The 14,245-nt window shown below is 39.5% G+C and overlaps 1 protein-coding gene across 1 annotated transcript in view; it reads left to right on the forward strand.

The window, feature by feature from the left end:
- Positions 1–14,245, forward strand: part of CNTNAP2 (contactin associated protein 2) — a 2,322,964-nt gene that overhangs the window by 1,244,697 nt on the left and 1,064,022 nt on the right. The window contains exon 12 of the mRNA XM_075062605.1: positions 9,799–9,918. Coding sequence (XP_074918706.1) covers positions 9,799–9,918 — 120 coding nt within the window. The remainder of the gene's footprint in view (positions 1–9,798; positions 9,919–14,245) is intronic.

Genomic DNA, 14,245 nt, shown 5'->3' on the forward strand with positions numbered 1-14,245 from the left:
TAGCCCCAAGAGCAAACAACGAACCAAACAAAAAGCACAAACAAAGACTTCCGTCCACCAAGATTTGAAAGTATCTTGTCCCCCTATTGGTCCTCTGGTCAAGTGTCAGCCAGGTTTACTGAGCTTCTTAACCCTTTACAGGTAAAAGAGACATTAACCCTTAACTATCTGTTTATGACAGCCTTAGTTTCTCTGACAATAAAAAACTGGGATATATGACTGAAAATGCATGTGTTGTCGTAGTTGTGTAGAAGGTATATATAGAGAGAGATCTCTGCTGACTTTGGCAAAACAGGACACAATGAACAATATCAGCACAGTTTAACGTTTTTGTTTTCTGGTTTGCACTTGACTCTATGCATATTTATTACAAGAATAAAGCGATAGGCAAAGCTAATCAGACATGCAAAAGTAAATCTTTAAATACGATATACTGAGTTCTAAAAATCTCACAGAAAGTGTTAATTTTTGGTCTGCAAATCTATTTCTCAGATCTCTTTTTTGCTGCTTATGTTTGCAGCATACTCTTCAAGGGCCTCAAGTTTACAGTCATGCATAACATAGCAAATTCCAAGGAGTCCTCCATCTATAGAACTTCAATATGGTTTTCTTCTTTTGGAATATGAAAGCAAGGGAATGGTTTGGCCTGACCTCATGGGCCTGATTCTCCTCTCACATCATTCTTACAATAGTGTAATTCCATTTACTTCAGTGGAATCAGTGTGAGGGACTCATATAGTCAAGGACTTTAAGGTCAGAAGGACCATTATGATCTTCTAGTCTAAACTCCTGCACAACTCAGGCCAGAGAATCTTACGCACCCACTCCTGTAACAAACCCCTGACCTATGTCTGAGCTACTGAAGCCCTCAACTTGTGGTTTAAAGACTTCAAGGTGCAGAGAATCCTCCAGCAAGTGACCTGTGCCCCACGCTGCAGAGGACGGCAAAGAAACCCCAGGGCCTCTGCCAATCTGCCCTGACGAGAATTCCTTCCCAACCCCAAATATGGCAAATGTGGGCAAGACTCATCAGCCAGACACCCAGCAAAGAATTCTCTATAGTAACTCAGATCCCACCCTATCTGGTGTCCCATCACAGGCCCTTGGGCATATTTACCGCTAATAGTCAAAGATCAATTAATTGCCAAAATTAGGCTATCCCATCATACCATCCACTACATAAACTTATCAAGCTTAGTCTTGAAGCCAGCTATGACTTTTGCCTCCACTGCTCCTCTTGGACGGCTATTCCAGAACTTCACTCCTCTGATGATTAGAAACCTTCATCTAATTTCAAGTCTAAACTTCCTGATGGCCAGTTTATATCCATTTGTTCTTGTGTCCACTCTGGTACTGAGCTTAAATAATTCTGATCCCTCTCTGGTATTTATCCCTCTGATATATTTGTAGAGAGCAATCATATCTCCCCTCAGCCTTCTTTTGGTTAGACTAAACAAGCCAAGCTCTTTGAGTCTTCTTTCATAAGACAGGTTTTCCGTTCCTCAGATCATCCTAGTAGCCCTTCTTTGTACCTGTTCAGTTTGAATTCATCCTTCTTAAACATGGGAGACCAGAACTGCACACAGTATTCCAGATGAGGTCTCACCAGTGCCTTGTATAACAGTACTAACACCTCCTTATCTCTTACTGGAAATACCTCGCCTGATGCATCCCAAGACCGCATTAGCTTTTTTCACAGCCATATCACATTGGCAGCTCATAGTCATCCTGTGATCAACCAATACTCCAAGGTCCTTCTCCTCCTCTGTTACTTCCAACTGATGCCTCCCCAGCTTATAACAAAAGTTCTTGTTATTAATCCCTAAATGCATGACCTTGCACTTTTCACTATTAAATTTCATCCTATTATATTACTCCAGTTTTACAAGGTCATCCAGATCTTCCTGTATGATATCCCAGTCCTTCTCTGTATTGCAATACCTCCCAGCTTTGTGTCATCGCAAACTTTATTAGCACATTCCCTTTTTGTGTGCCAAGGTCAGTAATAAAAAGATAAATAAGATTGGTCCCAAACTGATCCCTGAGGAACTCCACTAGTAACCTCCCTCCAGCCTGACAGTTCACCTTCAGTACGAACCTGTTGTAGTCTCCCCTTTAACCAGTTCCTTATCCACCTTTCAATTTTCATATTGATCCCATCTTTTCCAATTTAACTAATAATTCCCCATGTGGAACCGTATCAAATGCCTTACTGAAATCAAGGTAAATTAGATCCACTGCATTTCCTTTGTCTAAAAAAATCTGTTACCTTCTCAAAGAAGGAGATCAGTTGGTTTGGCACTATCTACCTTTTGTAAAACCATGTTGTATTTTGTCCCAATTACCATTGACCTCAATGTCCTTGAATACTTTTTCCTTCAAATTTTTTTCCAAGACCTTGCATACTACAGATGTCAAACTGACAGGCCTGTAGTTACCCGGATCACATTTTTTTACCTTTCTTAAAGATAGGAACTATGTTAGCAATTCTCCAGTCATACGGTACAACCCCTGAGTTTACAGATTCATTAAAAATTCTTGCTAATGGCTTGCAATTTCATGTGCCAGTTCCTTTAATATTCTTGGATGAAGATTATCTGGGCCCCCTGATTTTGTCCCATTAAGCTGTTCAAATTTGGTTTGGCTTCTACCTCGGATGTGGTAATATCTACCTCCATATCCTCATTCCTATTTGTCATCCTATCATTATCCCTAAGCTCCTCATTAGCCTCATTAAAGACTGAGGCAAAGTATTTGTTTAGATATTGGGCCATGCCTAGATTATCCTTAACCTCCATTCCCATCCTCAGTGTTTAGCGGTCCCACTTCTTTTCTTTGTTTTCTTCTTATTTATATGGCTATAGAACCTTTTACTATTGGTTTTAATTCCTTTTGCAAGGTATCCTGCAACTCTACATGGCTTTTGGCCTTTCTAACTTTATCCCTACATGTTCTGACCTCAATAAGGTAGCTTTCCTTGCTTATCACTCCCATCTTCCATCCTTGTAGGCTTTCTGCTTTTTCTTAATCACCTCTCTGAGATGCTTTGCTCATCCAGCTTGGTCTACAACTCCTGCCTATGATTTTTTTCCCCTTTCTTGGGATGCAGGCTTCTGATAGTTTCTGCAACTTTGACTTGAAAGTAATTCCAGGCTTCCTCCAGCCTTTAGATCCCCAAGTTCTTCAGTCCAATCCACTTCCCTAACTAATTCCTTAATTCTTTTAAAGTTAGCCCTTTTGAAATAAAAAACCCTAGTCCAGATCTATTTGTTTTATCCTTCCATTAGTTTAAACTGAATTAGCTCATGATCGCTCGAACCAAGGTTGTCCCCTACAACCATTTCTTCTATGAGGGTCCTCACTACTCACCAAAACCAAATCTAAAATGGCATCCCCTCTTGTTGGTTCAGCAACTACTTGGTGAAGAAATCCATCAGCTATTGCATCTAGGAAAATCTGAGCCCTGTTATTATTACTAGCACTTGTCCTCCAGTCTATATCTGGGAAGTTAAAGTCTCCCATGGTAACACAATTCCCATTAGTATTTACTTCATTAAAAACATTAAAGCGATCTCTATCCATATCCAAATTGGATCCCAGCAGTCTTTAGTACACCCCAATCACTCTCGCAGGGGAGGTTCTAGTAGCTTTCTTCCCCAGTGTGATTTTTGCCCAGATGGACTCTGTCTTATCCATTCCATCCCTTCTTATTTCTTTACAGTTTACCTCATCATTGATATACAGTGCTACACCACCGCCTTTGCCTTTATTTCTGTCTTTCCTTCAATACCTGTACTCCAGTCATGACTACTAGTCCACCATGTTTTTGTTATCCCTGAAATATCTGGTTTCACTTTCTGCACCAATAGCTCTAGTTCCTCCACTTTGTTACCTAGGCTCCTCGCATTAGTGTACAAACTTCTTAATTTTTGCTGTTTGGTTTCTTTCACATTCTTTACCCGATTAGGCACAGACATTCTACCACCAGTATCATCCATTAGACTAGTATCTATACTATCCTTCCTCCTTATGTCCATTCGCCTACCCACAGCTATATCCTTTCTTGCTTTGTTTTCTTCCCTCTCAAGGTTAAAATCCGATGTGGAGATTACCTGGACATCTCCCAACCATGTCCCCCAAATTCCTAGTTTAAAGCTCTCTTAATCAGTTGTGTCAGCCTCCACCTTAGAAGTCTATTTCTCTCCCTGTTCAAGTGAAGTCCATACCAAAAGAACAGTCCTCTGTCCATGAATGCTTCCCAGTGGCCATACATCCCAAAGCCCTCCTTATAGCACCACTGCCTGAGCCATCTGTTGATCATCAAAATCTTGTCACACCTTTGTTGCCCTTCTCTAGGAACAGGCAGAATCCCACTGAAGATCACCTGAGCCTCGATTTCCTTAAGCATCTTCCCCGGGTCTGGCATAGTCTCCCTTGATGTGTTCCAGTGAGAATCTAGCCGTATCATTTGTTCCCACATGAAGGAAAATCGGTGGATTCTTTCTTGCTCCCGTTAGGATCCTCTTCAGCCTCAGGTCCACATCCCATATCTTAGCACCCGGAAGACAGCACACTCTTCTGTTCTCTGGATCAGCTCTAGTTACAGGCTTGTCTATTCTTCTCAGTAAGGAGTCCCCAGTCATGTAGACATGCCTTTTCCTGGTCATGGTGCAATTCTCCGGTCTATCCCCTGTTCCCTGTAGCTGAAATCCTCTCGATTCCTATTGCCCCTTGCAGTCCTCTGCAACTCAACCCTATATGTCTACAACGAGATTTAAGAAATGTTTCATTTCTGCCATAACCTTGTTCACTAGTAGATGAACTTTCAGTGCTTTAACATGTTACAGATCATTTCATCTGTCCTCAGGGTGTGAAGACGCAAGTTAGATCTTTTGTTTATAAATGAATATTGTGCCTGTAAAAAATACTGGATTGACAGCTCTGAAACTGAAGTCCTCTATTTATCAAGTAGTGGTGTAAGTGTCTATGTACTACTCTGCCAGTGTGCTTCCTCTGTTCTGCAGGAACCTTCTCTAGGGATGAAAGGGTAGTGAAATTCTTAAGGCTCATTTAGTCCTTCATCAGTTGCAGAGTTTACAAACAGTGGTGCCAGTTGTGGTGATGTTTTTTTGTTATTGGGCCACCTATCCAATAGGAGTTTCACTGAGCATGGACTAACTTTCCATTGATTGGTGACAAGCCATTATTTGGTAACAAATTTACATTACAAATGACCTTGGCCAAATTTGAGCTGAGGCCATAGAAGCAAAAGGCTCTTATGTCAGTACAAATTTCCTAAAACCTCTAGTATTGGAAACTATTTTTATAGGCCCAAAAAGCAGAGAATAAGAAGACTAGCTCTCCCCTGAAGTACCACTGAGTACCCATCTCTACTCTTCCTCGCTATTCTGGCTTATGAAAGAATATATTTATTTACTAAAATACGCCTCCCCTCAGGGTGGAATCCCAGATTTCTCGTGTTCAGAGACAGGATCCTGGCCTACAGCACCCTGTTTAACCATTGTGATTGTTCTTACAGACATATTGAAAGAGAAAGTGACATAGAAAAGACAATGCAATAAAGCAAACCTGAGGCAATATTAGATGAGTTTCCATTGGTATAATTACTGGTTTTATACAAGTTACATCAATGATTTTTTAACAATTCATCCCCATTTGGCCTATCTTTGCTTGAATATGTTAATAGTTAACCTAAAACAGGCAATAAATAATTCAGTTTCTCTAGATCTTTAATTCTGGTCAACCACATCCTGGTAGCTATTTAGTGAAATGACTCTGGTGTTCTCACTTGGATTGTTGTTGTTCAGGTGAATAAAAACAAAACCTCACCACCATGATTGGCACTTTGGTTGGCAATCTCACCCCTCTTTCTTTGGTTTTGTCCTTCTTTAACTGTATGCTTGACTCTGAGGTCTTCAGGCTTCTGTTCTATTGTAATGTAACCATCTAGATTCTCATGTCATGCTCATCACAGGTGGTGTTTGAGCTCTTTCCAAAGTTAAGAATGAGTAGGTTATTTGTGATTTCCTCTGTGTTACTTCTCTCAGAAGGAAAAGTTGTGTGTTTATTTTCTCTCTTTTAAAAATATACATAAATTGTATTTCATATGGATTGATTTGCCAGACAGTAAGGTTGAAGCAGAATTGGAAAGTTGTGAGATTTGTTGTCATTTGAATTCCTATGCGAGTAACTTCCACAAGTATGAGTCAGCCCCTGAGAAATCTCTTGTCTCTAGCATATACTTAGTTTTACCCTTGATGCAGACATTTCCTTTGTTTCCGAGGTGCAGAGCTATTGAGGTCTTGATGGGTAAGTAAATCCTCCTCTAACACTTCTAAGATGATCCTTTGAACCCATCTCCTTTCAACTCCTAAACTCCTTTTTTTCCTCCCTCATTCTTTCCCTTCCTCTTATTTTTAACTTTTCTCCTCTGGTTCCTTTCCATCTCTTGTCAAATACATTCTTGTCTACCTTTTCCTTAAGAAATCCCCACTGGATCACCTGTCCATCCCTATGCACCTCCCCATCTATTTTTCATGTGGACTTTGGTGCTGTAGGCCACGTAAAAACTCCATGATATTTTGGATTTTGTGGACTCAGTACTTTTTGTTCTTCCTAACCTACTGCAGCTGATTGATTGCTCCTCCATTGTAACTTTTCTTCCTTACTGCTCTCTGTTAATGTTTCTCAGGGCTCTGCCCATGGTCTTTTCTCTTTTGCCCTCTACTCTCACTTCCCTCTGTGATTTAATCTACTTCTGTGGTCTCTTTGCTGATGGTGAGTCTACTTCTTCCCCTATATCCATTCTTGTAATTCTGCTGGTTTTCCAACACCATCTTTTGGATGTTCCACCTTTCCCTAAATTAAAAGTAGTTAAAATAAAACTCCTATCCTGTCCTCTCTTCTTCTTCTCCTGAAACATCCATGCTGTTGGCGATTCCTTCCAGTTCCTACTCTACAACATTTCAAAACTCCAGCATTTCCTTGCTCTCCCTTCAAATGCTGGGCTTATCTCCATCCTTGACTACAGGAACCTTCACTTCTCTATTTCCTATCTTACTCACTTCCTATTAAGAATGGCTAAAACAATCTTCCAAATTTGGTGCTCACTCTTATTACTCTCATATTAAAATCCCATGGCTAGCTTTCCTTTGCCAACTGAATTCAGTTTAAACATTTTTGCCCCTCCCTTCAAAGCTTCTACATAAATCTGACCCTGATTATACCTCTGCTGTTTCTCACAGGATCTTATTAACACTCTTGTTCTGTTAAGGATGCCAGCTTCCCTGAGCCCTTCATTTCCTTCTTCCCTCTCAATTTTGTGCCTTGTTTGTCGCTATTCCCTGTCTCAGTATTTTTGTTTCTCACTTTTCTTCTGTATCTTCCTCGTGTCTCTTCTGTGACTAAATAAGAGCTTTTTGTCTTCAGAGCTGTCAGCATTTCAAATGCATCTCCATTTGCACTGCCACATAAGTACCTATCACTTCTTAATTATCCTTTCAGTTCTGAAAGAATATGGAAAGGAGGGAAAGAAACATATCAGATATGGGCCCTTTAATTGTCTATAAAATAGCTAGTATATTTTTGGCATGCTGGGAAGGACAGAGTACCTGATGTAATAAGTTAATCAAGGAGAACTTGTTGCTGTATCACAATCTCTTCATATGAAAAAATGCAGTGCAAAAAATGTAAAGACAGATTCTATAGTGTGTACCATACATTTATATCATTTTAAATTAATTTTTGTAGCAATACATTGCTGATACAATTAATGGTAATCATTATCAAGCTTGTGTTTAAGTAAAACAGTTGAATGAGCCTGTTTCTCCATAAGTAACAAGGCTAGAGAAATTGAAGGAAATTGAAGGAAAGATATGCCATATATATCTAATAAAGTGTTGTATATCTCAAAATTCTAGGTAACAGAAGTTATACGTAAAAAAAACTTTAAGTTTATGGGGTCTTAATCAGCTTCTTATCTTCCACTGCACCAGTTAAGACATTTCTGGTCTAGTATCATAGAAATGAAATTAATAATGTTGTATGCCATGCCAAAATACGCTCAGTAGTATAGGAGATATGTTCAGGATATACCTTGTTCATTCATCAGCTGTTAAAGGATAAAGTCATTTTGCGATGAACAGTCCTTTCTATAGTACTGTTAATTTGTAAAAGATACTGTGGCTCCGTTATGGTGCGATGTTCTGTACCCAGAGTTTTCTCTTGACTGAAATATAATTCTATCCAGGCTACATGTGCTGATCTTCAAAAATCTTTTCGGAAAAATATCTTATAAATTCTTCCAGAATCATGTCTGAAACCAGGTGCAGTCACTATGAAAAAAGAATCTGTCATCCTTGGTATGGAGGTGGAGAGAAAGGAAATGACTAAGTGGAACATCTTACAATTCAGTTATGAAAAGTGTCTGCTTTTTATATAAGCTTAATTTATTAAATTAAAGCATCCATAAAGAACAATAAATTTATCTTGCAATATAGTTTTCTCTGTCCCTCTGCAATATTGGGAGGTCAGAGAGATTTTCTTTCTCTCACACATGCATTGACACAGACACTCAAACTTTCACTTTATCTGTTTTCACATTATGTGAGCATATAGATGTTTCCAGCCTAAATTTTCCTTCCTGTCTCCTAGTAGCTGGCTGGAGGCCTTTAAACAAGGGGCATCCATCATTCACTAATCATCTAGAGCCCAGCAGAATGAACTGTCCTTATGGACATTTGAAATAAAGCCATTCATACCAAGGAGATAATTTGTAGAAATTGCCAGCATATTAGGTGGATTTTTAGGGTGGATATGAAATCTGGGTAAACAACATTTCGTTCATTTAGGGGTTGATTGATTGATTCCAACCCACAAAGCAGTCGGGTCATTGGGACAACAGAGAAATTAGATACTAGTTAAATATTATTGTTCGTTCCGTTTCCAGATTTGTGTAAGAAATTATTTTTATGCATATAATTATTTAATTAATAGAAAAATGTATCTGAAGTATTGAAAATACTGCAGTCTGACAAGTGGTGGCAACTCTCCATTTTTAATGTTAAGCACACTACAGTGGTCAACTCTAAAAACCTGCTAACTGGGACCTAGATAAATAATTAACTTTGCCTAAGAATTTATAGTGTTTCCTATAGTTGCTACTGAGAGCATTTAGAAAATACTGGGGTAATATTTAAGTTATCTACAGTAAGTGGCAAAAGGAGCGAGTAGAACTATAGAGAGGATGGAAATTCTGTTTCATAAACGATTTTGAGATTTCAGAATTTGGCTTTGTTCCAAATCAGAATGAAACCTGAACATTTCAAAATTATCTGTGAAACAAAATTAAAAAAAAAGGTTAATCAAAACATTTTGTTCCAATTTTGACTTTAGTTTTTTACATATTATAATGTACAATGCAAATTTTTTTTTAAATGAAATGAAAAGTAGTTTTAAAATGAAAAATCAAATGTTCTGTTTGAAAATATGAAAAGGAGACATTTGACATTATTGGAACTTTTTCTCCATTTTTCTTCCAAACAAAACATGATTCGATCAAATTTTCTCTGACCGGCTCTAGTAACCAGTGTACCTTGGAAAAAATATTGCGCCTTCTATTAATTTTCAAGTATTAAATCAATGACTAATTCATGGTTTTTGCACTAGTGTGGAAATATAAAATGAAGCTATGAAAAAAATAATTGTAATTGGAAATCAGTTGCTGCTGGACTTCAATTTCCTTATTAGTATATTTTATTTTATTTTATTTCATTCCAGCTATTTATGACCTCTCCTGTGAAGCATACAAACACTTGGGCAAAACCTCAAATTATTACTGGATAGATCCAGATGGCAGTGGAGCATTGGGACCTTTGAAAGTTTACTGCAACATGACAGGTAACTGTACTCTAATTACCATTTTCATGTTCTATTTGTAATGTATATGTGGCAGAGGGTTTGGAAACCTGTCCATAATTCATATTTCTTGGGAAAAGAAAAAAAATTATTTAGTTTTAGTAAGAGGCCTGATCATATTAAACCAGCCAAGCTTGTTTGGGTGGTATCTGACCTAAACATTGTTAAAAGGCCTTTGGCCTCATCTACATTTAACAATTAGCTTGACCTAGGTACATCACTCAGATTTGAAAAATTGACAATTCTCTCCCCCATCCCCCGAGTGATCTAGTTAAGTGGACCTAACCCCCAGGATAGGCAATGGTAGATCAAAAGAAGAAAATTTCCACTGACTTTGGAGAAGTGGATTTACTATAGTGAAGGGAAAATCCTTTTAGTCAGTGTAGGAAGCATCCTCACTATGACCCTTCAGTGGCATAGCTGCACCTGGGCCACTGTAGTGCTCATATTGTAGACATAGCATACGTTTCCTCAGTGGACTGTGTCCTAGAACCAGTCACCAAAATACTACTGTGTGTATAGGTAACTTGCAAAAACTGGTTAGCAGTCCTAGATCAGGGAGGATTTAATAAGAAAGTTCTTTGGACAGAGCAAAGTGCTTTTTCTGTCTGGATAGCATGATGCTCACAATTAGACCAAAATGTTCAGAGAGAGAGAGGATAGCTTTCAGAGATATAAGCTATTCATTTTTCTTTTTCTCTGTAGCTAAGATGAGAATGTTTTCTCTCGTTTAGCACATGAAAGGGTATATCTAGCTATGTTAAGCAAACAGCTTCTTTTGTTCTCTTTGTTTATAATTAATCTTCTTTGTTAAAAAATACTTTTGTATGAATAATTTCATGCAGACCTTCTTAAAGAAAAGAGAACCCAATAAGTTCTAAAGCGAGTTACTCCAACCCCCTCATCCTCGATCAAGGGAAATGAACAAAGGGGCCCTATCCTATTGTCTTGTCATGGGTGTGATGGGTGAGCATAAGGATAAGACATTAAAAACAAAGGAGGAGATGAGTTTGTTTTGGTCATAGCACTGTTCATTCATTTCCAATGTTCATACATAATGCAATTCGTCTCAGCACTTAGCTGACACTAGTTAATAACCAATACAAAACTTACTAAATATTCAGCTAGGAGAAGTATTTTACTTAATCCCTGAATTTCCCAACATACAGGATCTTGTGGGATATCTGCACAATAAAGAGGTTCCAGAATCTATTTGCTTTCAAATACCCTGACACAGGTCTTCAGAATTCAACTGCAGGAAGCAGCAGCAAGAGAGTTAGATACATGTTGTAGTGATGAGACATAGGGGGAAAGGCAATCTCTCTTTTAATTGGATCCTCACTCTTTAGGGCTTTCAGAATCATTGCCAACACCTTAACTGTATCTGTAAGTAAACAGGCATCCACTGCCAGGGAACAGTGCTGGGAACTTATGATATATCATAGTGATTCCTAATCAAGAGATGAACTGCTGTGTTCAGCACTAGCTGTAGCTTTGGGGTACTATTAAAAGATAGCCTTTTCAGTAAAAGTCGATTGAAATAATTTGTTGAGCATGAAAAAGTGGATCCATCCGGGGTGTAAGCACTTTTGACATATGCTAAAAATAAATATACTGGTACACACAAGAATAAAACTAATAGTGTCCCCAAACTAGAAATTAACTGGACAAGAGAATGAAAACTAACCATCTTCCCTTCTTAATAGTAATTTTTTTTCACAAAACAACTGCTGTAGTTGCCATAGACATATTGTTTTTAAATTGCCAGTGAGTGAGGAGGTGGTCCATATGATCATGAACGAGAAGGCAGAGGGTCCACAATCCTTTCTCTGCATTAAGATGTGATCCAAGCCATGAAAAAGTTTCAGAACCCTACTCTAGCTGAATCGCTCCTTTCATGCAATTCCTGTTTAATACATTTGCTGTAGTGCAGATATAATTCCCTACATAAATGAGATCATGATAGAACTAATTCACTGTTAAAATGTGAGTAATACTGTGAAAATTGAAATGCAAGTAACTTTAGCCGCTCTGCTTTTAAAACCGGACAGTCACCCTAAAAGTTATTGTCCATATGACAGCTTAGAAAAGCATTATTTTTCAATTATTACTATATTTGCATACCATATAGAACCATCCTGGATATATTTCCAGTCCTTACAGCTTCCTTTATTGCTTTATAATGATGGCAGTATAGCATAGTGGATAGAGCACCAAACCGGAGATATGGGTTCGATTCAGTATATGTCTTTCTGGATAGAATTCAGTAACCTCTACCCTATATTTTGTGCTAATAAAAATATGAAATGTCTGTAATATACTAATTTAGGTGAAGAGATCAAGCTTAATTCTTTAATTCTTCTACAGAAATATCAAAGTGATGGTGTAAATGATATAGTAGTGACATATATAATCTTAAATTATTTTATGTAATATATTGAAAGATATCATAACATATTAGTGTTGATTCACATTAAATAGGTAATACAAGAAAATACTTTAAAATGCAGTTGTGTGTGGCATATCAAGTATTTACTGGATGACAAACTTATCTGTGCAAAAGCATTAGTTCAGATTTGTGGCATTATTAATAAAATGCTTAATGAAAGACTCCTATTAGCTGAATTATAAGTAACTTTTTCTTAAGAAGACAAGGTGAAACAAAGCCCTCTGTGTATTGCCTACAGACATGGCTAGAATTAACTTAAGGATGCTTTGTAAATTCTTATGCTTGTCAGATAGAAGATAATTTGATTGCTGTTCCTTCATCACTTACATCAAAGCAGGAATATATTTGTTAATTTTGTGGTGTCACCAATGCACTACTAAACTGGTGAGGGTGACAGTTAAATCTAAAAAGTTCTACAGACAGCCAGTACTTTATTTAAAAGCATCTCTAAATATCCTTCGTCTGAAACAGACAGATCAGCCACTTGAAAGCCAGAATGCCTCTAACTCTTCTCTCTTAAGAAAGTTGTTTAAATTCTCTGACCTATGAATATTATGAAGTCAAGCAACAAATTTTTCGAAAATAGTCATATTTCAATAGGGTCATTTTCTTAGAAAAATTGAAGAAAAAATCAGAGTGCATCAGACACTTGTCCATATTTCTAGAAGTAATTTGTGTCAATATCTCTAGACTGTCTTGATTTAGTAGTCCGGATGTGTCATTTTAGTTTTCTGTCCTTCCTGGATTTCTATGGTAACTGAAAAATGTTCTGGGTTCTAAAATCTTTTGGCTAGTCAACAGTGTAAGCAAAATATAAAGAATACAATGTGTGTGGAAACTAGGGTGACCAGATCACGAGTGAAATATCAGGACACATTGGTCGAGCGGTGCACAGCCCCAACCAGAGCCAGAAGCACACTGGTCTGCCTGGCCTTGTGCTACCAGCAGGCCCCTTCCTGTTGGGGGTGGGCCCATGCTGCGCCACACATCTCCCCTGCCCAGTGCCCCCTGGAACCACTATGCCCAGAGCCCCCCTACAACCCTTCCACCACAAATGCACAGTGCTGTGCACACACACTACACAGTGCCCCACACAGATTCACACTGCCCAGTGCCCTGACACACACATCTCCCCCACTGCCCAGCACCCCCCAGCAGACCCCCACTGTCTAGCACCCCAAAACACACAAACCTCCCCCACTGCCCAGTGCCCCCACACCTTCACAGCCCAGCACCCTCCACACTCTCACAATCCAGCACCCCACACACATCTCCCAGACCCTCACTCCATCACACTCTGCCCCCTTCCTTGGCCGCACTCATCAGCCCTGCTGGGAGGTCTCTGGCTCCCAGGATGAGAGCGGCGAGGGAAGTCTCCAGACTCTCCACGTGCTGAGCCTGCCACAAGCACAAGCTCTGTGGCTCCCATTGGCTGGGAAAAGCACCAATGGGAGCCGCGGAGCAGGGCTTGCAGGCGCCATCAATATGCAGAGCCCCCTCCCACAAAGAGCCAGAGGGACCTACAAGGGGGCGAGGTCAGGAGTACCAGTGGTGCTCACCTGGGGCGGCTCCCATCCCGGGAAGCATCCAGCAGGCTGGTCCCTCTGGATTGGTTGGGTTGGGGTTGGGGGGGCGGAGGGCTCTGCCCGCTCCCAGCTCCTGCAAGCCCTACCCCTGCAGTCCGTGGCACTCCTGCTGCCGGGCGGGCACTGGGAGCTGCCCCAGGAAGCGGTGAGCAGCGGTGCCAGGACTGTGGTCCGAATGGTCCCTAATATTGGGACAAAGGGCGTCCCGACTTATGTAAGGTTGGGACACGGGACAAGTCCCCTAAAATTGGGACTGTCTCGATAATATTGGGAC

The sequence above is a fragment of the Chelonoidis abingdonii genome, chromosome 2 (assembly GCF_003597395.2).
Source record: "Chelonoidis abingdonii isolate Lonesome George chromosome 2, CheloAbing_2.0, whole genome shotgun sequence".
Lineage (NCBI taxonomy): Eukaryota > Metazoa > Chordata > Testudines > Testudinidae > Chelonoidis > Chelonoidis abingdonii.